Source organism: Mixophyes fleayi, chromosome 3 (genome assembly GCF_038048845.1).
Source record: "Mixophyes fleayi isolate aMixFle1 chromosome 3, aMixFle1.hap1, whole genome shotgun sequence".
In the NCBI taxonomy this organism is placed as follows: domain Eukaryota; kingdom Metazoa; phylum Chordata; class Amphibia; order Anura; family Limnodynastidae; genus Mixophyes; species Mixophyes fleayi.
In genome coordinates, this window is record NC_134404.1 from 322,228,341 (window position 1) to 322,252,411 (window position 24,071).

Genomic DNA, 24,071 nt, shown 5'->3' on the forward strand with positions numbered 1-24,071 from the left:
GAATCTCAGAGCAGCTCTGTTTAAAAATTACACTGTGAATGCTGCAATTTTGTAAGTGACATCTGTCCCACATCTTTAGTCATTTGACTTTGATAAATACGTAATTGAAAAAATATTAAAGGCCAACACGTTTTTCTTTGCTCTCACATTTGCTGCTGAGATAGTTGAACTGATATGTGCATTTAAAACGCCATTTATCTCTTAGACATGTTTGAACAAATATCTCATTCATTTCGTTTATTAATATTTGCAGTGCATCTCTGTTGAGGGTAATTGACTGTCTGATTATTAATTTCACAAACGTGTTATACACATCACCCTTTCCTATCACACTCCAAATTGTTGCGCTTCCTGTCAAGACACAGTGATTGATAGTTGACTACTGTGTGCAGTGTGAGGATGGAACTTTGCAAGACCATTTCAAGAGAGATAATTTAATAACTGAATACAAGGTACCTTTTATATAAAAGTTAATACATCATGCACAATTATAGATGTAAAAATTCTGGTAACTTTACGTAACTTGCATATTAATGTTTTATTAGCTCTTTTATATGAAATCTTCTGCTTGGTTCATTGGTCGTTAAAAATCTTCATAGGTATTTTTACCTGAAATATTGAGCCACCGGTGCTTAGATCTCTTGAGGAATCCTACATATCTACATTGTTCACCCAAGTTGTACCATAATACCTTGCAATAGTTTTGTTCTATAGAGCATTCAAATTCTGCCAATATGTGTTGCAAATAGGCAGCCGTTCTTTTTTTTTTCGTTTTGGTTTTTATCTGCTGCCACATCAGATCTCTCCATCTCCAGAAAGGCCTGACAATTAGGGAAGATGCTTAATTATATTTAAAAAGCAAGATCCTAGTCTATAGAATAAATGGTGGTGGATTCCAGTGAATGGGCATAATTTAAGTATTGTAGCGGATTGGGGATATCCCTTTAATATGCACCTGCAGTTTAGCTGATTATTTTAAAGCCTCCAAATACCGGAAGATGGTGCGGTGGTTGCTGGGCATGTGCAGTAAAACATAGAATTCCGCTCCCACTGAAAGAGAAAATATTCAGCAACAGGTAATGTTAGATACACTCTAGCAGAGTGTGTCTAGCAGCTGAGAAAATTAGTCATCAGCTCGTGTTTACAAATTTGTCCCTTAAGAGTTAATAATACTTGAGACCTAAAGCAGATTTAATGTTCAGCATGATGGATAAAACTGGGTACACACTACAGAATTTTCCACTAACTTTTTATGCCGATCGATTTTACATGCGATCGATGGTCCGATCGCTCGGTCCATGGACTGCATACACACTAGCCTTGTTTAGGACGATAAAGGGAAGAGCGGACGTCCCTTTAGCGACTTTTTACAGCCATGTTGTCGTGAGCAGTGATTGCAATTTCGTAGGAAGTATCGGAGAATTGTCTTGGATCGGTCGGAAGTTTATACACACTACACAACGGAAACGAGATTGGAACGAAAATATTTAATGGTACGACCAACCAAATGAGCCAACAATCGTCCATTTGGGAGGGACTTTCGACCATCGTGTCACTACACACACTGACCCGACTTTTGAACGAACGGTTGTATGTCGGCTGGTTGAACCGATTATTGGCCGAAAAACCTGTAGTGTGTACCCAGCTTTAGTCATGTCAGACTTGATTTGAAAGTTATTTGATGAAAGCATGAATGGTTTTAGTTTGATCAGGGTGCATGTCACACAGAGATCTGTTCATCTCTGAATCCCTCTTGGGGACAGAATATATCTGCAAAATAAGGTGTGGTATGTATCTAACTCTATCTGGCGGGAGAACAAACACAATCTCTAGCTGCTGTAGAGTTAAGGCCTATTCTTAAAGTCTTGAAGACTGTGTTTATTTTAGTTATTTTCTTATTTAGGCTATGATGGTAGAGCGGAGTATAGCAAGTTAGACATACAGCGTTCATGTTCTGCCAAACGTATGACTGACCTGCCTCGGTGGTAAGCGACAGAAAAAATCTCTTATGGAACCTTAAGTGGTCCTAAGTATTTACAACACTTTTCCTCGTTACACATGGGATTTCATGAAAATGGGCTAAATTAGAGAAATATGAATTTTATTTTTATTTTTTTAGGATGTATCTAGAGTACTGTATATTAATTCTTTGAGTTGTATTAGCAGTATTTCTCGAGGTGTAATCTCATAAAAAGATGCTTTTAACAGAAGTGCTTTCCCCCATGGGAAACCAAAAAAAGTCTTTTATATCTCATCACGCTGTATAATGTACCGCAGATTGAGATGCGGAGTTGTTAGCGTGACACTAGGTGACAAACAAATGTACAAAAAAAGTTTTTATAAAAAGAATGCTTTTAGCTTATTTCGTTCTGTTGCAATTTCAGCTAAAATATACAAGTGCTTGGGGGAGGGGTGGGATGTCGGAAGCAAATATTTCCTAATTGGTCCTGGCTAGTAGTCTCGGAATTTTGTTTTGAAAGCTGTTTTTTATTTTTTTTATCGTTATCCAACGGAAACTTAACCCCAAACGTGAAAGCGTTGCTTGGGTGGACAGCCTAGGTATGTACAACCTCTCTAGGCAGCAGGTGTGCACACTGGTATTTTTACAAATCTGAAAGTCTTTTAGTCTGTTTTACTGTCCATCATGTTGGTGATAGGCGATTGGGTAAGGATGCCCTCTGCCACACTTGCTCTTGGTAGATTAGCACCAAACTGAAGCAGAGATTATTCTATAGATCCGTAGGCGAGAGCAGGTTTTGAAGGTCATGTTTTGCTGCATGTTGGGATTTTTTCCCATTACTATTGATTTCCCAGGTTTGAACAGAACTAAGGCTTTGCAAATTAGCGCTGGAAGTTTAGGGAGACAGAGTTTTCTTGACTAGCGGAATCTCTATCTCTAATTCAAATTACTCTGTTAGGGTTGTATCAAATGTGTATTTTGAATGCTTTTCCAACTAGAAAAGTGGTATAGTGTTCATTCAGCTTAGTTGCCCCGGTGTGACAGAGGTAAGAGCTAAGAGCGTTCTTCCTTTACTTCAGCCTGTCCACATGGAAGTTCAAAGCAGCCATGTGACATCACCCTTATTACTAGTCCTTCCTGTTAGGAGGTCTTCGCCTTGTAGACTTCTACTTCTGCTTTACCCAGAATGCTGCACAGGCTCTTCTGGATTTCTTGACACTACATGCACTGATTTGTCTCTAGTCCTCACAATAGTCAGCGTTCTGCCCTTTCCTAATCTCTATAACCTTGTTCTACAAAACGTCCTACATGACCACATCTCCTCAAACGCTCTGATTTGCGCTGTCTGCTCTGCTCCTAACCAGTTGCTTTCCCTATCATTCATTACCTTTTCCCATACATGCTTTCAAGGCTGTAGGGTTGCACCTAATCTGTGGAATTCACTGGCAAAATCCATCACATTCCTTCAGTGCCTCATCCTTGAAGCATTCCATCAGGAGCCTATCACCAGACCTGTTTCTGATAGTCAGTCTTTCTCCAATGCCAACATTTCTAAAACCTGCAGCCATCATTTGGGATCAAAGGAGTGAAGGAGCATAGGCTGTTTTGTATGAACACTCCAGTTGTTTCACGTATGTTGTGCAGCTTATTAGTTCGGTCTTTGATCTCAAACTAATGTCAAAAGGCTTTTTAATTGTCTGATATTTTTTGAATTTTGGTGCCTACTTGGGTAAGTACGAGAGTACACACATACTAAATATGCTATCTCCACCCTCGCTCCTCTTGTCAGCTGTGCACTCTTCCACTTAGAATGTAAGCTCTCTAATAAGCATGGTTCTCCATACCCTTTGTTTCCATGTCTGCGTTTATATTGTCTGCCTTGTATGTCTCTGGTTTATGTATGTACTGTTTTCCCTACTGTACGGCGCTGTGGAGCACTGTGGCACCTTACAAATCTACGGTAATAATAAGAATAGTCTCCTCTCCAGGCTGTGAACAAGCTTGGTTAGCTGTGTCTGCCACCAATTTGTGTGCTCTATCCTATCATCATCTACATCATCAACATTTATTTATAGAGTACCGGCAAATTCCATAGCGCATTACAATCCTATCCTGTCATTCCCGATAACATCTTTCTATCCCATCCCTTTACACTATGCCATGTCCACAGTATCCTACTTTCCACTAGGACACAATGCCTAGTAATTACATTGAGAGGATTAATATACATCAATAATGATGACCAGTGGGCTTTAATGTTTATGCCGCTCCGGCGTACTCCGCAGCGCTTTACAACTGGGAACAAACAGTCATAAAACAAGACCCGGGTATAAACAGACCAAGGCCCTACTCACTAGCATACATTCTATGGGCAAGGGGGGTTTTGTGACGGAGGCCAAAAATGTAATACGATATTTAAACCAGGTTAACCAATAGCCATGGGTTTATACTACATGTTAGGAAACCTTAAATCGCTGGGGCAACTATTTCATTTCAGTCCTGTATTATTGCAGCATCCAATCAATTTGATCCTTTTAAAAGATCCGTTATGGGATGTTGTCGAAATGGCAACAACGAACATGTCGCCATTCAGAATACTGACATCATACAGAGGACAATTAGAAAGTTGACATAGTTAAGAGGTTGACATTCAGAATGGCAACGTGTCCGTTATGTCATCACAGTCACAGAAAGCATTAAATTTAAAGCGGCAATGTCAGCACTGCATAAGTAAAAATAAGCAGCCAACCGCCAGCACTACATAACAAATAAATAAACATGCAAGCGGTGATGTACCCTCCCCCCCCCAATAGCTTACCCAACCCTAGTGCTGCCAGCCTAGGCAAAATCAGGGAGCCAAAAGCATAGCGCCCCCCTTCCCCTAGTGGCACTATAGCAGGGGAATCCGCAGCATCAAGTCCCATTGCCATAATGACAAACCTGCCCTAGGCTGGACTTCCTAAGGAGTTGGGGTCCGCCAAAATAATAATTGTGATCCCCCCAGCCGATCAACCACTAGCCCAGTGGATCCCAAACTTTTTCAGTTCAAGGCACCCTTAGGGTCTCCATAATTTTTTTCAAGGCTCCCCTAAGCCAAAATAATTACTAAGTGGTCCCCCGCCTTGCTTTCCACTGACCCTGTGAGGTTGCCAAGGCACCTCAGGGAGCCTAGGCGCACAGTTTGGGAATCACTTCACTAGCCCCTGCCCCCCACCCCTGCTGAAAGTACTAGGGCTCTTCCTACACCCCGGGGTGGTGGGTGTAAGGTAATAATAAAAGTAAATAAATTTAACAGTAATAATAAACCATTTTGTCCCTGGTGCACTATAGGTCCCAGCAAGTCTGAGCTGCTTTTAACTTATGGGCATGCTGGTGCTTGTAGTACTACAAGCACCAGCAACTGTCGACATTCGGATTGTCAACAGTATGGTGTCAACTTTCTGAATGTCGACATTTTTATTGTTACCGTTTTTCATAGTTTCTTATGCACCCCTGAGTTATAACGAATCGTAATGAAATGCAAGGTGTGTGGCCAGCGTTGGTAGAAAAGGCTAAAAATTGTTTTTACTTATAATTATCTTATTATACACTTATTACATTTTCGTTTCTTTATACATGTATAGAATGAAAATACAATTTAGATTTATTGTGTCTACTGCGTGTGTTTAATTTGTTTTTCCAAATGTACACGTACGTTTGTCTTTTGTTTATCCTGTCAAGCAATAAATAGCATTTTGTAAAATGACATGGTCTGCTAAGCACTTGGTTAGACTCTCCAGGTTTCCTTAAATAAAATAGCGGTTTATTGTATGTGGGAATCTTGAACACTCCAATCCAACACTGTGGCCACAGGAAGATTTATGCCGGTTGTGAGAATATTCAGTGTATGCAGACAAAATGCCCATAATTAATGCTTTGGGTTTTTGTTTTTTTTCTCTTAAACCTAAATCAGGCATTTTGTTTAAGGCAAAGTTGAGTAGCTGATGCGACTTTAATTTAGTGTGACTTGCCTGCATGTATTTTTAAGTGCTCAAAGGGAATTCACATTGTATTATTTGCACCGTGGTGCACTGCATAAAATATTCATAGAAGTGTCACTTTTCCATAGGTGGCACTCCAGGCAGACTTGGCTACTTTTTAAACTTTGAATTTAAAAAACAGAGTCAGAAATCCATGAGGCAAGTTGAGATGAAGCATATGCTGCGAAAGAGCATTACCCGGCAGCCTTTGGCATGGTCCTTTTGTACCAGTAAGATGTCAATACCAGTTTAACTTCAGACATGAGGAACGTTATTGTGTGTAATGGTATGAAAGCAAAGTCTTGTAAATATTATAGATTGAGCGGGGCCACCCCTCCAGCTCTGCACTGTTAATGCTTCAGCTTCCTGATGCACACAGTTTATTTACAGTTCAATTTAGGAGAGTTAGTGTTTGTTTTTCGTCCTCTTATCTTCGAATTGTTATTTTTGGAAATGCTTTTTCGTGCTCTGTTTTTGTTTTGTTTTGTTTTTCCATTGAGGGAAGAAACTCTAATACTTAATTTGTTCTTTAATGTCTGTAAAGCTTTGTTTACTCTGAAAATCATTATTTCAATTAATCTTTGGACACCGCCATAATTCTAGGAGAATCTGTGACTTAAACAAGTGCCCAGTTCGCAGCTACTTACACGTCAATGTCTGATACTGGTGAAAGTCCCTTCTCTCCGGTGCTTAACACCGTGTGTGTGTGTTCTGTTTTATATGGTGGGAGGTACTTAAGATCTGTGTACTATGGTTAGCTAGCAATACGAGTGACAATAATCTGCATTCATTTACTGCACTCCATAAAATAGGAGTGTAGCAAATTAAATTATAGGTGTCATTTATAAAAACTGATGTACAGGATAAAGATGGCGCAGAAAGATGGTTGGAACAAAAAAGGGAACATAAACAATACATTTTCCTGTGCACCAGTTCTTTCTTTTATAAATGTCTACTAACAATTTTCATGGTACATCCTTCACCAGCAGTTACCGTAGTTATATGCTGCAGGATCTTTCAGGCATCCAACCTTGCACATCAGTTGAAGTACATTCATTTGAAAGTTCTATGCAGCTTAATTTGCTCAGAAATGTAAAGTATGTTTAGGTTGATGTTGAAACCAAATAACTTTCTCTGCCTGGAGTTGCTGTCCCATTTGATGGTAAGGATGCATAGGGCAATATGTACACAGTGCCGCATGTAAATTGGCATTGCCAGACATAGAATCCCTGACTGAAATTAATTGCAGAAACTGTTTTTCTGCAGATTTTGCAGCATTGCGGGTTTTAGAAAGTTGTAAGTTAAACGTGGTTTATGTGTGAGATGTAATGCATGTTCTAGATATGCATGTAAGGGTAGCATACCAAAGTTCTGTAGATATAGAGGTCATCAATTAATCATTCGTTCCACCCTGAAAAATGAGGTGTTGAGGTGCTGGAGATATTGTGCAGCTTGATATACACTGGTATGTAGGAATGATTGTTCCATACTAAATATTTTCTTTACTGTTGTTTTGTTCACTCCGTTAAGGTGTTCTTCAGATAATCAGATTTATGAAGGACCTGGAGGTAGAAGTGGACCTGGAAACTTTTTCTGATTATGTTGCAAATGCGTTCACAGATGCTACAGCTGTCCAAGCGATTCTGCAGGTAATGTCACCTTTATTCTGGGCTTCCCAGAGACCCTCCTAATCTATAACAAAGAAGAGCTTTATTCTAAAATCTTAATTATTTTAAAACTGAATTGGCTTTGCATGTGTTTTCATTAAAAAAAATAATAAAAAGACAGGGTTTAAATAAGTAGCATACATTGCATATATAGATAGCAAATGTAGTGTTTAAATGATAAATCTGTCTCTCATAGAAATGAGAGTAATGAGAGATTTGGGGGGGTTTGTTTCTAACCTCTTAAGAAGTAGACTTTATAATGAACGTGCAACCCTTATTTAAATCAGTAGCCCATCTTTTGGATGCTTTTATTTACAGTTAAATGTAATAGACCAGGCCTGTCCAACCTGCGGCCCTCCAGATGTTGTGAAACTACAAGTCCCAGCATGCCCTTCCAGCTATCAACTGGTTGTCTACCAGCAAAGCATGCTGGGGCTTGTAGTTTCACAACACCTGGAGGGCCGCAGGTTGGACAGGCCTGTAATAGACCAATAAGGTACTTATAATACCTGTGATCACTGCAGGAAGTTAAGTAGCGGCAGGTGTTTGCAAATTAGGTATTCCATCGAATTCTGAAGAAAAGTAAAACCTGCAAAGACCATTCCTTTAACCTAGGTAGACACTGGGTTAGAATAGTGTAAGCTCGGGTTTCTATAACATGCAAATTATCTACCAGCTCGTACCTGTGGAACGACATGAGCTAAAACTGGCCACATGCGGTCAGGGCCGTCTTTCCCATTGGGCACGCTGGGCAGGTGCCCCGGGGGCCCTGCAGCCCAGGGGGGCCCTCCGGAGGCAGGAAAAAAAAGAAAACCCTGAAAAAAAAGAAGAAAATACTTACCGTGCTGTCAGCTGGCGATCCGGCTCCCTCCCTGGTCTCCTCCTCCGTCGCGCTGGCAGTGCATGTCGGGCGTGACGTCATCACGCCCGCCCGACATCCATTGCGGAGCGCGACGGAGGAGGAGACCAGGGAGGGAGCCGGATCGCCAGCTGACAGCACGGTAAGTATTTTCTTCTTTTTTTTCAGGGTTTTCTTTTTTTTCCTGCCTCCGGAGGGCCCCCCTGGGCTGCAGGGCCCATATATATAATCATTATTTTTTTATTTTTGTATATATAGGGGCCCCGGTGCACTACTGTGCTCGGGGGCCCAAGAGGTTCTTAAGAGGGCCCTGCCTGCGGTGACCGTGCAGAGGGGTCTCGGTCCACCTTGTCCACTCTTGTAGGTGAACAGAGAGGGCGAGATCCAGCTTTTCAGCAATAGTGAGGTCAGGAGGTGACTGCAGATACCGGCCAGTGGTGGTCATCTTCCAACCACATTTACCAACATGCCTAATGATAGACATAATGTATCTGCCAGGAGCAGTATGAGGCCTTGAGGTCGTTTTTGGGACCAAGGTGTTATCTGGTCCGTTGCTGAAGTCATACTGTTAACATCACAACTTTAATAATGCGCATGCTGGCTGAAACAAGGGTTCTCCTTTGTTTTCAAAGATGCTTTGTTCAAAATGTGATATCCCGTAAGTGGGCTGTAGCACTAAGTTATGGCTATATGTTTATTTTCTCCTTATTGTACTTTTTCAGGACAGTGAATATGAGGAAGTAATAAACAAGTTGTATCTGCAAATGTTGAGGCTTTCGCTCTTACAAGGGAATTTCAAACGAGTATACCACTTCTGTAAGTATTATATGGTACATCATCTGGAGAATGTCTATTCTTCTTCTTTCTAACAACTAAATGTGTGTTTGCCAATTACACGTTAACTGCCCTGTCATTTGTGTCAAATGGAGAAAAACTTATTTATGTACCAGCAAAACTGAGAAGTCATAGTTGGCTATGCTTAGCTACAACTGCTTTTACATGCGGGAACAGCTTAAATAAAGTGCCGTTAATATGCTGCGCTAGTGGTAATTCGGCAATAATTCATATTCGGGAGTGGGTGGTTGGTTAAGGCTGTTTTAGCGCACTGTAGTATAATGTTGTCATCACTATGAATGTTTTCAGGGAGTAGGATGCCATATTTATTGTGACCACTGCCTTAAAGGAAAACTCCAGGCAGATGGTACATTCTCATTCCACATCCACCTCCACCAACTAGTAGAATCATCAGGAACCTGTAACACACATAACTTAGTCATGAGTGGCCAGCCCATGTACTGGCAGGAGCATGCTCGGTGTTCTCTAGAGTAATATCCTGTGACATCATCGAGCTGTCAGATTGCAGTACATGGTCTCTGAATGATCACATGAGGAACGTCTGCCTTCACCAACAGCTCATTTAAATAATGCTGAAGACATTTTTGGCAGAGGTAGAGCCACATTTTTGTAATTTATGTTTCTCCGTAAGGGTATACTGAAGATTACTAAAGTTAGGATTATCAGCTCTTGATAAGATGGCCATGACACTTGTTCAATTAGGAATTACTTTGATCCCTGAATGATGGTTCTTTGCTGCAGATACTACCTTTTTATAGCAGCAGGCCAACAGAGGTTTAGTCCCTGTGTACCAGGGCCCTGTTGTGTAAAGCAAAAGAAATGGAGTTCCCACAAGGCTTGACAACCCTTTAGGTGAGAAGTTCACTTTAATCCACATCTCGGACTTCTTTTAAATGCCAAGAAGGCTGACACTTTTTGGGCTGAACCAATATTTCTCATAACAATTTGCAATGAATTGGTGACATCATTGCACTGAAGCATGTTATGATCTGCTAAGGTCAAAACGAAATCTCAAGATCTCTACTTAGTGCTTCCTACCTCTGTGAATTCACGAATTCCTAGTGGCAGGCCGTGTTCATGTGCATTTTATATAACTACAGACTATGGTTAGTAGCCGGTAATTGTACAAACTAACAGTGATGCAGAGAAGAGATTTGTTAGTCTCTAGCTGGTTTAGTCGTTGCACCAATTGTTTCCAACAACAGTTATTATTTCCACTATTGTGTTTTATGCTATTTTGCCTTCATAATTTAAGTAACCTGATTTGTAGATTGTTCATAATATGAACTGTTTATATATATATATATATATATATATATATATATATATATATATATATATATATATATATATATATATATAGTGCTATATTTTGGAAATATGTCTTTCAGTATCATCAGTAAAAATTCCAGTTATGAAGACCAAAAGTTTTGTTTCTTGTTTCTCTCAGAGCTTTACGAGGTAAGTGTAAGACATAAAATTATGTAGATATATTATATGAATAAATGTGCTGTATATCCTTTTCTTGTATTGTGACCTCTGTGGTTAAATGTATTTTTCTGCTTAGAAGTAAAATAAGCCTAATCCTTGAACGGTTTCCCCTTTCTCCACGTACTCCAGCAACTTAAGAGCTAAAATAGTGAATAAGAGGATTTATTTACGACAGATGTGTTCCTCTGATTCCATCTGGTGGACACATCTACCATGGGTTTGTATGTGGTGACTTGTAGCATTGAAAGGGAAGAATGTATAGGGAAGAGGTTCCTAGGACTTCTTGGATCCTGTTGCGGGTGTCCCAGGAACAAAACCAAAGAGTCTTCCTGGCTGCAACGGTCGATGCAAAGATGGAGGTTTAAATAGAAGCATTGTTTTGAACTGTCTCATAGAGAGATACCCTGAGGCTTTCTTCAAATGCAGTGCCAGCGACCGCAAGCCAGCCTTGTAGACGTCTGCAGGCTGGTCTGACCAAATCTGTCACTCCAGCCACCCAAGCTGAAGACAACATGGGCCTCAGTGATGCGCCTTACGGTCCGTGCCATCCTTAAGTGCAGCCGAGCCAGGTTCAGTAAGAGCGTTTTGACAAGCCAAATGTGCTACCGGTGTGTCTACCGAAGCAGTTTGTTCCCACTGAGCCACCTCATACACCTGTAAAGGATAGAGGCTAAGAAAATGATGTGTTGTATCATATATTTTCTGTCTGGTTGTTTCTATGCATGATCAATAATATAAGAAAGCTCAGCGGAAGGAGGAAAGCAGACTACTGGCTTCTTCTGCTGCTTGAACAGGGCACGTTCAGACCCTTTTGCATCATCCAAGTCCAATAAATCTAAAGCTTGACAGACCGCTAGACCAGTTTCTTCACCCCCTGACCTCTGAAAGTCTCATCCAAGGCCATAATTTGTTGGGAGCCAGAGTCCTCAAATACCGCTCTTCTCTTCAGAAGACTTTTCCAAGTCAGTGACGTCTAAGAGAGCATGAGCTGACCTGTGCCGCTGACAGGGGCTTGAGGCCCAGGTACATCAAGAAACTTATTTAATTTTTCCGGGCCCTGCATCAATGAAATGGACCATGAAGGTCTGTCAGGGAATGCCCCTGGAACCAGGAGGCTCTGGTGGGGTGGAAGAACCCACCCTGTCATCGTCCAGAGTTGCCAAATGAGAGCCACCGTAGGAGGAGCTAATGGCACAGGAGCAGGAGGAATAATCGCAGCCCATGACCCTTTTGTTGGTTTGCCTGATACTGATCAGCCACAACATTAAAACCACTGATAAATGAAGGGTACATTGAGCATCTCCAAAACAGCAGGTCTTTTGGGGAGCTCCAGGTATGCAGTAGTTAGTATCTACCTAAAGTGGTCCAAGGAAGGACAACCGGTGAACCAGCAACAGGGTCATGGGCTCGCAAGGCTCATTGATGCACGTGTGGAGCAAAGGCTAGCCTGTCTGTTTCAATCCCACAGAAGAGCCACTGTAGCACAAATTGCTGAAAAATTAATCCTGGCTATGATGGAAAGGTGTCAAAACACACAGTGCATCACAGTTTTCTGCGTATGGGACTGCGTAGCTGCAGACCAATCGGAGTGCCCCTGCTGACCCCTGTTCACCACAGAGAACACCTACAATGGGCACGTGCCAGAACTGGGCTATGGAGCAGTGGAAGAAGGTGTCCTGGTCTGATGAATCCCGTTTGCTTTAACTGCTTTGGGCGGCTTTCTGCAGGTGTGTCATTTACCTGGGTAAGAGATGGCACCAGGATGCACAATGGGCAGAAGGCAAGCCGACAGAGGCAGTGTGATCTTCTGCTAAGAAACTTTGGGTCCTGGCATTCATGTGGATGTTGCTTTGGCACGTACCACCTACCTAAACTTTGTAGCAGAACAAGTACACCCCTTTATGGCAACAGTATTTCCTGATGGCAGTGGCCTCTTTCAGCAGGTTAATGTGCCCTGCCACACTGCAAAATTTGTTCAGAAATGGTTTGAGGAACATGACAATGAGTTCAAGATGTTGACTTGGCTTCCAAATTCCCCAGATCTCAATCTGATTGAGCATCTGTGGGATGTGCTTGAAAAACAAGTCCAAGCCATGGAGGCCCCACCTCACAACTTATAGGACTTAAAGGATATGATGCCAATGTCTTGATGCCAATGTCTTGATGCCAGATACCACAGGACACTTTTAGAGGTCTAGTAATAAAATAATGTAGGACAAGATACTTGGCCCTCCAGGTTATGGTCAAGAGCAGCACACATTGAAGAAGAGAGGACATCTCTGAGGTCTGACTATGGGAATAACATTTCTAAAGCACCCCATGCATGTGAAGTACCAGTATACAGAAACACTACATAACAAAGATCAGTAAGAAAAGAAATCTAAATGCCTAAACACAAAAAAATTATAAAATAAAAATAATATCTACAGAGCAGCCCAACATTAATTCCAGTTCCTTGGGCACTAAAAAAAACCAAAACATTAAGGCGCTACAGTGGTTGCAGAGGGGAGGAGCTTCTGTCAACAGATTAACCGTTTAACCATTTAATTTCAAACTCCTTAGTCCCCTCATACAACTCCCATAGTAGCAGTGTCCCCAGATTGAATGAAAGAGAATTTTTTTTGGCACAGAGCCTACATATTACCGTAAAAATATGTGAGAAGGTATTTAACCCCATCGCCAATTCCTTGGTGCGCCATTGTGGATCCGGCGGTTTGTGGTAGTGTTAGACAGTCCCCCTTACTGAGTGCTGGGAGTGGGTGAAAGCAGCACTGGGAAGTGCACACAGTACAATAACATCCTGTATTCAGCATTGATCAACAATTAGAGGGAAATTCAAGGACATGGGTTGAACATAACCAGTTGAGGACAGTAACTGTTACTAAAGTGGCACCCAAGCAGCATCTGTAGAGGAACCTGTGCAACAAATCAGATTCTAGCTGTCATTTATTTAGTACATTCGACAAAATGACGGCTAGAATCTGGTTGCTTTAGGCAACATCTCCACTTTTTGAAACCTGAACTTTAGTAAATATATCCAATGACTTGGCCAGTGGGACATTTTCTTTCCCAGAAATATTGCACTGTGTAGTAATTTTAAGTGATAACAGCTGTTCAAACATTCAGTGACCATTAAGATCAGTGTCTTCTTCAATATATTTAAAATATTTTGGGTTCTTATTTATTTATTTTTTGGACATTTATTCCAATAAAATAATGAAGCTGTATGTTCACAATATAATAAATGGAATCTGGTTATATTGAAGAATTGGCTCGAAAATGAACTAGATGGCATTAATAATAATAATAATTATATGTTACTGAATCTGCCTGTGTTGGTCATCTTCTGACTGTTGCTGTACTAGAAAGTGATCATGCTGCTCTGACTGTGTGTGGTCAGGATTACTTGAAAGCAGACCTCTTTCCAGTGTCCTGTTTTTGTCCATGTCCAGATGTTTCCAGGATTCAGCTGGTTAATTTCACACCTTCAAAAAGTATAGTTTGTGCAGGAACATAAAGGTTCAAATCTGCTGTTAAGCCTGTATATTATTGTGCTCTAATTGAGCTCATATTTTCTTATAAAATAATATATCCATAATCTAATGCAGGGGGGGATCTCTCTAATGTAATCCTCTGATTACAGAGAGAAATAGAGCATTCTCACTTATAAGCACTCCTAGAGCTACACACCTCTGTTTTATTTAAAACGTCTGTTAAAATAAAATACGTATTCTATTAATATGTTCATTAAATTCATGAACACAATAAAAAAAATCATTTTATGAATATATTTTTTTATATAAAACAAAGAATGCGGCTGGAAGTGCTTCTTATCTATCTTGGTCATTATCGCGCTTTTGCAAACTCGTAAAATATCAGAACATAGGATATACTGTACTATTCATGATAGAACAGTATTTTGGAATTATTTTAATTTTTTTATTTATAAAGCAACAAAATTTTAATCATACATTGTACATTGAGAGGATTATGATAAAAATAAATAACATACAACGACATGAAACAGAAGGTAAAGATGACCCTTCCCAAAAGAGGTAACAATCTATGCGGTGGACACACATCTGATATGTAAGGTAGCTGTATAACCATTGCAGCTATTATTGGTTCTACATGGATAAAGCCACAGTTCTAATTCTTTGCTCCAGGCAGTTGGTGAACACGGGCACCTTGTGTACCTTGTACCTGTCACAGCGTATGTTTAACCTTGTGTATAATTTCTGCAAGCAGTCATACCGTCCTGCATTGCTCTCGTTTCTGCGAGCAAAATAAATGGACTCCTAATTATTCCTCCACTTAACTCGTGTACAGCCTGGCTTCAGAAGAGATAAACGCTGCTTAGTCCTGTATTCCGCACACGCTCATTTGTATGTTAATCCCAGAGTAGGCTTCAGATAATGTTGAATGGAGGTATGTGATTAGGCACACTGACAAACTGCCAACATCTTTCATATAGTGGGCGGGCTCCACACAGACGTTTTCACTGCACGCTGACAGATTGCCATCAGTTTTGTAACCGCTACAGTAAATTCTCATGCTTCCTTCCCCGCAGCCCATCACATCATCCACCGCTCATAATCGGGGAAATAATTATCATTCTTTTAACTAGGACAGTCTTACAAATGCGCTGAAACCAGAACTTCTAATCAAGGGCATTTATACCTTTTTGATTTTTACACCATAGAATGTCTGTCATTTAAATGTACAGTGATCATGTGATACTTCCCTGTCATAGTTGTGTTTTTTTTTATTATCCCTTCCTTAGATGTTTAATGTATTTTCTTTGCACTTTATATTATACACTATTAGTACTTCTCTAACTTTCATGGATTAGCCTTGTGTACTATTTTACTATTAAACTAAAACATTGGTATTTATTTCTACCTTTTTGGTTTTTTTCCATCTCGTGTCTGTATATAAGTAGCATTATAATCCTTTCCTTTCGGATACAACACAACCCTGGTGTACCATTTTAACCATTGATAGGCAACCTACTTCAATGCAGACCTCTAACCTTCAAAACAGCTGCACATTACCCATAATATCAATAATAATTTAAAACAATACATTTAATCAAAGAAACACCTATCTGTAATAGATCAGTAGACATTTTAAATAAATTTTACAGGAAACAAACAAATCTAATGTGGGGACCACTGGTGAAGGCTGGGAGGGCTGCACGTTGCCTGTCGATGATTTAAAGCAATATATAGGGTGTACAATAGAGTTGTCATGCATCCATGGACATTAAAAATAAACAACCTTGCCTGATGGTCAGTAGACGTGGCTGAAACATGCAGAAGGCAGCCAGAAAGGACTAGAAAATACAATCGTATTTTAAGATTTAGGAAGACATGTGTAAACTAATAGAGTAAAGGTGTCCTAATGCACACATTCCCTTTACCTTGTGTAATAATAGCCTGAGAGCAAAGAATTATTATTGTCTGTATGTAAATGTTTTGTTTGAATACTGAATAATGTAGACTCAGTCTGGATGGATGATGATGACTTTATTTCCACTCTAAATTAACTGCTAGGACTGAATTATGGGCCTTACAAGGTGAAATACTTTCTTTAGACATGTTTGTATAACCACAAAACATTAAATAGCACAATAATTGGTCAATTAACCTCAGAGTTTCAATTTCTGCATATATTGATGACCACAAGAGGTAGACCGAGTTTTACAAAAGCAGTATGTACAGACTCTCTTATCTCTGAATGGAAACATTGAGACAGACCTGTCTTCCTGGGGAACGTATGTGTTCTCTGTATCCCTGGATAGGAACCACAATGTATCACGTCCAAGGTCAGGATTTCAGCACTGAGAAACATGATGTAGTTGTATCATATTGTGCATAATCCATAGTGGACTCAAAAAATAAGAAAGAAAGAAAAAAAAAAAAATAAGGAAAACTTTGCCGTTAACAAATGTACAGCTACTGCATAATTAAAGACAATGACACCTACTGTCTAAGTGGGTGAGAGCTTATTATAAACTTTTGGGTAAACACTTCACAGTCTTGATGCTGAGACTGAGTTAAGAGCATCAAATCGTTTGCAGTTTAAAGGTCCTTTTAGCTATAAACTGAACAGGCAACACTCGCGTGTGACAGCAGACCTTGTATATTGGCAGAAGAGTGCAGTCCAAGGGCAGAGGCAATGGGATTCTAGACTCAAGCCATTCCTGCTAGCTCAATTAGTTCTTTATTGAATTTAGAGAGAGCCCTGTAACAACATGTCATACATACTTTTCTTCATACTATTTGTTGTACTGTATTATTTCCACTAGATAAATGCAAATGTACAAAAATAGGTTCTCTGTTCCTCTTATAATGTTTGACATTGTAACTTTTTCTATTACTGTAAGCAACAATTGTATTCTGTTGTGCATTTATGTAGTATGTTGCAATGGGCTTACTAGTAGGCAGCTTGATACACATAGGAAAAATACCCCCCCCCCCCCCTCTGTTATCAAAACACCTGTCAAAATCTTAAGGCCAAAGACTCCTTTATGTTTGGTTGTTGTATTGTAGCTCTTTATAGTAAAGTAATTTTGTATTTTATTCGTTAGTGTTTCTTTTATTAAATGCATGTCAGCGGTGGTATAAATCTTTCCATGCAGAATCAGTTGTCTGTATTTTTAACAGTTCAGTATTATCATTTTCTCAATGGTTTTTACTTGCTTTTTAAAATCCTGTGTTTTTTTTTTTTTTTAAAACAAAGCATTTATTTTCTTATACGTCTATTTTATAACGTAGCCTACTTCTGAATCTACCATACGTAAAAAAAAATATTTTTTTTTATATTTTTACAAACTTCTTTCCTCCTGTGAGACATCTCCCAGACGACACTTACAGCAGAGAGTGTGAATTGATTTATGCGGACAAATAATGACTACGCGTGTATCTTTATTAAAACACTTATATATCCATTTAACATGAGAAGTGACAGTGTATAAAGTGTTTTTGATATAAAGTTATTGCGGGCAGCTTGCACTGATTTTTAGGATGTATTGTATCACTTACATGTGTTATCCTCTGCTGCCACCTACAGGTATAGAGAGACAGACATGATGGCAAAGGTAAGTAATAATAATAGGTACAAACTGATTGTATTGTTTGTGTGTCTACCTGTGGGTCAGTTGTATGCCCTGAGATTCTAAAATACTGCATATTAAATACTTTTATTTTTCATTTTATTATTTTTTCTAAAAATGATGTGATCACAGTTATTTTTCATTAACTTATTGGTTTTGTATGCTCACAGTTTTTGTTCTTACATCTGTTTTTTTGCATAATGTATAGACACGCTGACTCTAAATTAAGGGCTCTTTCACACATGCGTGGGGAAAATGGGAAACAGAGATGCACTTTACATGTGTTTTCACGATATGTGTTTTCCATGCTGCTTTCCTGCATTGCGATTCTACCAATACAAGCCATTATACATATGTGCAGCTTGAGGGTACCGCGACTTGACCAGCGCTGCAAGTGTGCTGGTGCAGGAAGTTAGGGGGCTCCAAACAGCACTGTGTCACTTTTCAATATGAGCATTGATTGTCCAGTGCCATGGATCGCTCGATACCTGGTGAAAGCTATCGTTTATCTGTAACTGTAAGGTCACAATCACATGCACTAGTCTTATCGATCACCTGCCAGACATTTTTTTGAACCTGAATTATTTTTAGCTGCAATATTTGATCAATTTGATTTCTGAAATGGAAAGGAATTTTGTGTTTTTAAAACTACTTTTGAATATGGTTGTAGTGGACGACCAAACAGATATCTGTTTTGGCAGGTTTAAGTTTTCGGAATTGAGTAAACAGACATAAACAATGAAGAAAAAAAGCGCTAGGTTAAACGTTTGTGCATAAATTTATTAAAACAAAATAAAGATATATGTATAAAAGACACTTAAGATCCCGCCCGTCAACAGGAAATCAGAACTGGAATCAAAGTTGCAACTTATTACAGCTGTGTGTGAAGATGTTAATAATGTAGAATATTGAATGCTCTGGATCATATGGGGTACTTGGCTCATACTCCAGCCTGTGGGGAAAAGAAGCAATCGTCCATCCTAGGATCCAGCCCGTTAGCAAGTCCTCGGAACCAGAGTCAGCACTGAATAGAAAAAGAACCCTGGGGTGGTTGGAAACTAATATCCACTCTTTAGCCCTTTGAGTAGCGAGTTGTGTGTTTATTAGAACTTACCTGTTACACATGTGCCCTAATTATGATCTGAGGTGTTGGTCACCATTTTTGATATGCACTTAGTGTCTTTTATACTTATACCTTGATTTGTTTTAATAAATTTATGTACAAACGTTTAGCCTAGTGCTCTTTTTTCTTTGTTGTTTATTTTTGTTTCATTAGGTCCCAGAGCCTAATTGTTAGAGCTGCAGATTAACGTTTTTTAGGTCGTGATTAGCGCCCAATATTGTCTTTGTTTGCGAGTAAACAGACAGTTGTACTGTGCACTTTGGACTAAATGGTGTACTTTGGACCTAGCTATGCGTGTCCATTACTTGTATCTAGTGTAGTTGGCTGTTTTATATTGCAGATTACATTATTGTGTTTAACATAGCTTTACTCATAAGTCAGTGCTATGAAACCAATACATCACCACTTATATCTGCTGAGGATTTTAAATCGGTCTTCACAGGGTTTGGCACAAATTTTTAATTTTCTATTAGAATGACTTTTTATTAATGCCTATTCTCTTGTCAGTCCAACTTATTCACTTCCTGCCACAGTTCACAGAAGAGCTAACCTAAGTTAGTGCAGGGCAGTGCATCCGATCATTAATAAAGTCAATAATTAAGGAAAGAAAAACAAATTTGGACCTGCTCATGAGCCCAGTTGGGAGCTGCATTGGGGTTGGGCACGCATTTTAACCAACAGTGGTGGCAGGCACACCCTCTGTCTACCCATGTGCCCTGGCCCCTGTCAATAGCAGCAGAGGAGGGAGAACTTTCTTGCTGAACATGGGGATCTGTTAGTAGCCGCAGACGCTTCAAACTTTGCCAGGAGAGAATTACCTCCAAGTGCTCGCGGGCATCACTAGCCTGCTGGCACGGCTTCTTGCAGACTTGTCTATTGCACTGTAACTCAGGGTTGCTTCCAGCCTCAAGCCCTTAAACATGGAATCTGGTGCAGCACAAATTGTCCGATACTCTTCTAAACTACCGCCCGTGTGGGAAGTTAGGGATGGAAGCTCTGTAACAGTTCATTCTTAAATGTAGGTTGCTTTATAGAAAAGAACTGTTAATGACGTTCATATATTTGTGTGCAAAGATGTATGCAATAAGGCTTTAATAATGGAGGATAGCTATCTTTCTAGGGACATTCAGTACGCCTAATGAGATGGCACTAGAAATCAGTAACTGCAATGCCCACTTTTTCTTTTCATTTATCCTAGTTATGTTTTCTAGTCCTGGGAAATACAGGACAGTCCACTAATTAGATCTCATGCCATGAATCAGTCGAGAACTGGGAAGCTTCCCAGCATAGATTATTGTAATAAGTGAATTGTTTTATTAGGATTAATCTGAAAGCGGTTTTAACAAATGATGCAAAGTACAGATTCTTTATTGGCCGGGGGAAAAGCTTCATGAAGAAAATAGTTTGTTATGTATTTTAAAGGGCATATTGTAATGTGCATTTACGCAGTGATGTCATATTTACATCACTGCGCAAATGCATATTTACATTGACATGTAAATATGAAGTATGTACATTCACTAAATTATTTGGCATTCACCACAGGAGCAAGTACGCAGAAATATAGAAAAAACTTAATAAATAAAATTTTACAGAAAACGTAACATTATTGCTTGTCTAGTGGCCCAAAAAAATATTTTGAACTAAAGTTATAGTTGTAGTTTATCTCTCTTCATTCTTATGGCGTGTTATTTTTTTGGTATGTTGTAAAACAGGTAGTGTTCAATAACACATGGTGAGACTGAACTGCTTTGAAGGGCTTTTCCCGAGACATTACCTGTCCGTAGGATTTTCTCTGCCGGATCCTCCTACACTACCGAGATAGTTGTCCTCTGAGCCGTAATCTGGTAGCTAATCCGGTCCATCCATAGTTTGATTCTCTACTTTTAGTCTTGTGTCCTAAAGGAGTTGTTTTTATTAATCAAAGGCTTTCCTGGTTTGAGTCTTTTATCAGTATAATGAAAGTTTTATTACGCTTGACAGTCTGGCCACGTGGTAAAAAAAAAAAAAACGGCCTCACCAAATGCAGTATGATTGTACGGTGTGAAAGTTCCGATACTTTGTACAAAACAGTGGTTTGGTGACTGCTGTAAGTTAAATATCAAGTTGTACAAACTTTTTGATGGCAGCTGTTAATCTAACCTAAAAGGCCATTTAAAAATCATGAAGTTTACAAATTCTAGGCAGCTTCTAGTTGTTGTGAAACATTGCAAACTTGGTTCAGCTATTTAGCATTTTATGCTTAATCCATCTTTTTAGGATATAATTTTACTAGTTGGCCACACTACTTTGAGGGATAGCGGAACTCTGTTATTGTAACTGACGTTTAATGATATTATGACACTGCTATTTTAGCCTCTGAGCATTGTCATTTATCTTTCCCTGTCGGCCTTGGACATGCGAGTGTTAACAGGTTTTGCTGGCCTGAAATCTCTGTTCTTTGTATGGCATTGTGTCCCTCTATCTGTTTTTATTTTCTTCTGTAGTAAATTACTATGATGTTGCATGGAATAATAGGTCAGGAGAGATGCTTTATTATTTAGAGAATTCAATTTCGGTCCCCATTTGTCTGTGTGTGTGTCGCTTCACCCTCTCTCACTTGGCTGCAATGCAATGATTATTCTGTCTTCCCAGATAACAGGCCTCTTGTTCAAGGATGGGTCCGAAAGCCAAGAATCTTCAAGACTAACTGGTAGCGTTTCAATTTCTATGATTGTAACTTATCCATAAATCTGTTCTTGTGTGTAATGAGTCTGGGTGCCAGGGATTACAACAGTAAACACTGATTGCTACTTTCTCGGATAGAAATGGTATAAGAAAAATAAACTGTAAGCTCCGTCCCTTGATTGCTTATGCGTATTTTCTGAAGTCCATTTTATATGTTTACATATTAATATTCATGGGTTTTGTAATATATACATAACTATACATATATTTTTCATGACTGCTAATTTTAATTTTCAATTATTTTACATAATTGTTCATGATCCTTCATTTTGATTAACCTTTTGTTAAGTATAAAACTATTTATTCTATGCTTCGGTCACCTGTTGTGTTTATTGCCTGAGTCCAGATTATTTTGTGTTTTTTAGTATTTGCGAATCCCTGCTTTTATATACAGCGTTTACTGTTAACAGTATCCCCATCTTATAGTCTTCAAGCTATGTTAATATCCCTATTTTTATATTATTCAGAATTGTTAATATGTGCTGATTGAAAATGTGTATGTAATATTGATCTGTATATCTATATTTATATTTAAAATGTGTGTCTGTGTGTATTCCACTTAGTCTTACAAAACACATACCGCAAGAGAAATAATTTGTAAAACAAAACGACTTAAGAATATTTTCGTATGGTGAACCGGTCTTTTCAAAAATGTTGGTTGTCGCTTCCCTCTTAATTATTGAGAAAAAGTAAGAAATGCTTTGTGTTCATTGAATGCAGTCTAGTATTTATAATGAACTAATGGTACATATGCATCTCAGGCACATGAGTGTCTAATGTTTACATGGCATGTCTCTTTAGTTTCTTATCTTCCCGCTGTATTACTGTACACAGTATATATAAAAAAAAAAATAATAGGACTGAAGTAAGACTTAGTCGTGCAAAGCTGTCACTGGGTATGAAAATAATTTAATATTCTTTTCACTCGCCAGTTAGATATGTGCTCCCAAACCACATAATCTCTATGCCTCAGTGATCATTGTTGCTGTTGCAGTCTCTCATCAGGGTGACATCTCACACCAAAATGATTTCTTATAAATTAATCTTGATAACATGACAGTCCCAGTAATTTCACTAGAATGCTTTTTCTCATTTATTTATTTTTTTTTATTTCCCTTTTCTAGCCACAGAATCTGTTGGCTATTTTCTGTATGGCTTGATTGACAGCATGAGTCACTCGGAGGTACAGGCCATGGAAGAGCATCTCAGACAATACTTCCATCAGCTTATGGAGATGGTACCATTTTCATTTATTTTTTTTCTCTCTCCCCCTCTCTTCTAGATAATGCTTGTTCTGTCTGACATGTATCTATTAGATTTAAAATTGCTGCTTTTAAGTAAAACCAGACCACTTCTCAATGTCATGGCAGGAGTTTGAGACTTAAATTATGTCTGAGATAATTTCTGTTAGACAGATTTCATTTAGACTGTGTTTTAAAACTAATATATATCTTTTTTTTTTTTTATCGTATAATAAACTCTTCTTTCACCTCTCTCTCTTTTTTTTTTTTTTTCCTTTCTGCTGCAGGGAATGACTATTGAGGAGAAACGGTGCAAAGGCATCATTAATCTGCTGGAGCCTTGTAATGTTCCTCAGTTAATTAAGGTGTGTAGTATGCAATTTACTTTATTTTGCAACCAACTTAAACTTAATTATTTATGTTGGTTAAAATATATATTTATCCCGTAGTTTAATTTAATTTTTTTTGCAGGTAGGGCACTTTTTAGATGCATTTGGCTGAGGTCAGAATGCCTATTGTATTGATTTTTGAAAATTAGTTACACACAGATGTAGAAGAGAGAGTGGGTGGAACTAGAATAACTTTTAACCAATCAGATCATAGGAAGGTTAACAGCACAAAGCATTCTCTCCCAGCCAACTCCTGCTGGTTCATGGGGAAGTATGATATGAACCAGGGATAGGATATCATTAGACAGTCCACAAAAAGTAAACTTTTAACAAAAGTGCAATGTAACAGTGTGGTATTAAGTCCACACCTATATCTTATTTTAATGATGCAATGTTTTACTGAAATACTGTTACATGAAGAAGTTTATCTGACAGTCTGGTACCACAATTATTCTCGTTAATGTAGCAGAGTTTGTTTCTGCTCTAATAAAAGAGAGACAAGCAAAGCATGTGTGTACAATGTTGTGTACCTGTCACACTGGGGATTTTGTAACCCCCTGATGGAAAAGCTGCGATCAGCATTTTTGCCCCAATCTGTTTCAAAATGCTGCTGTTAACAATTT

The 24,071-nt window shown here is 39.0% G+C and overlaps 1 protein-coding gene across 1 annotated transcript in view; it reads left to right on the forward strand.

Annotated features, from left to right (window-relative positions):
* Positions 1 to 24,071, forward strand: part of LRPPRC (leucine rich pentatricopeptide repeat containing) — a 123,422-nt gene that overhangs the window by 22,984 nt on the left and 76,367 nt on the right. The window contains exons 12-18 of the mRNA XM_075204144.1: positions 7,510 to 7,628; positions 9,228 to 9,321; positions 10,752 to 10,821; positions 17,926 to 17,953; positions 21,726 to 21,783; positions 22,943 to 23,055; positions 23,347 to 23,424. Coding sequence (XP_075060245.1) covers positions 7,510 to 7,628; positions 9,228 to 9,321; positions 10,752 to 10,821; positions 17,926 to 17,953; positions 21,726 to 21,783; positions 22,943 to 23,055; positions 23,347 to 23,424 — 560 coding nt within the window. The remainder of the gene's footprint in view (positions 1 to 7,509; positions 7,629 to 9,227; positions 9,322 to 10,751; positions 10,822 to 17,925; positions 17,954 to 21,725; positions 21,784 to 22,942; positions 23,056 to 23,346; positions 23,425 to 24,071) is intronic.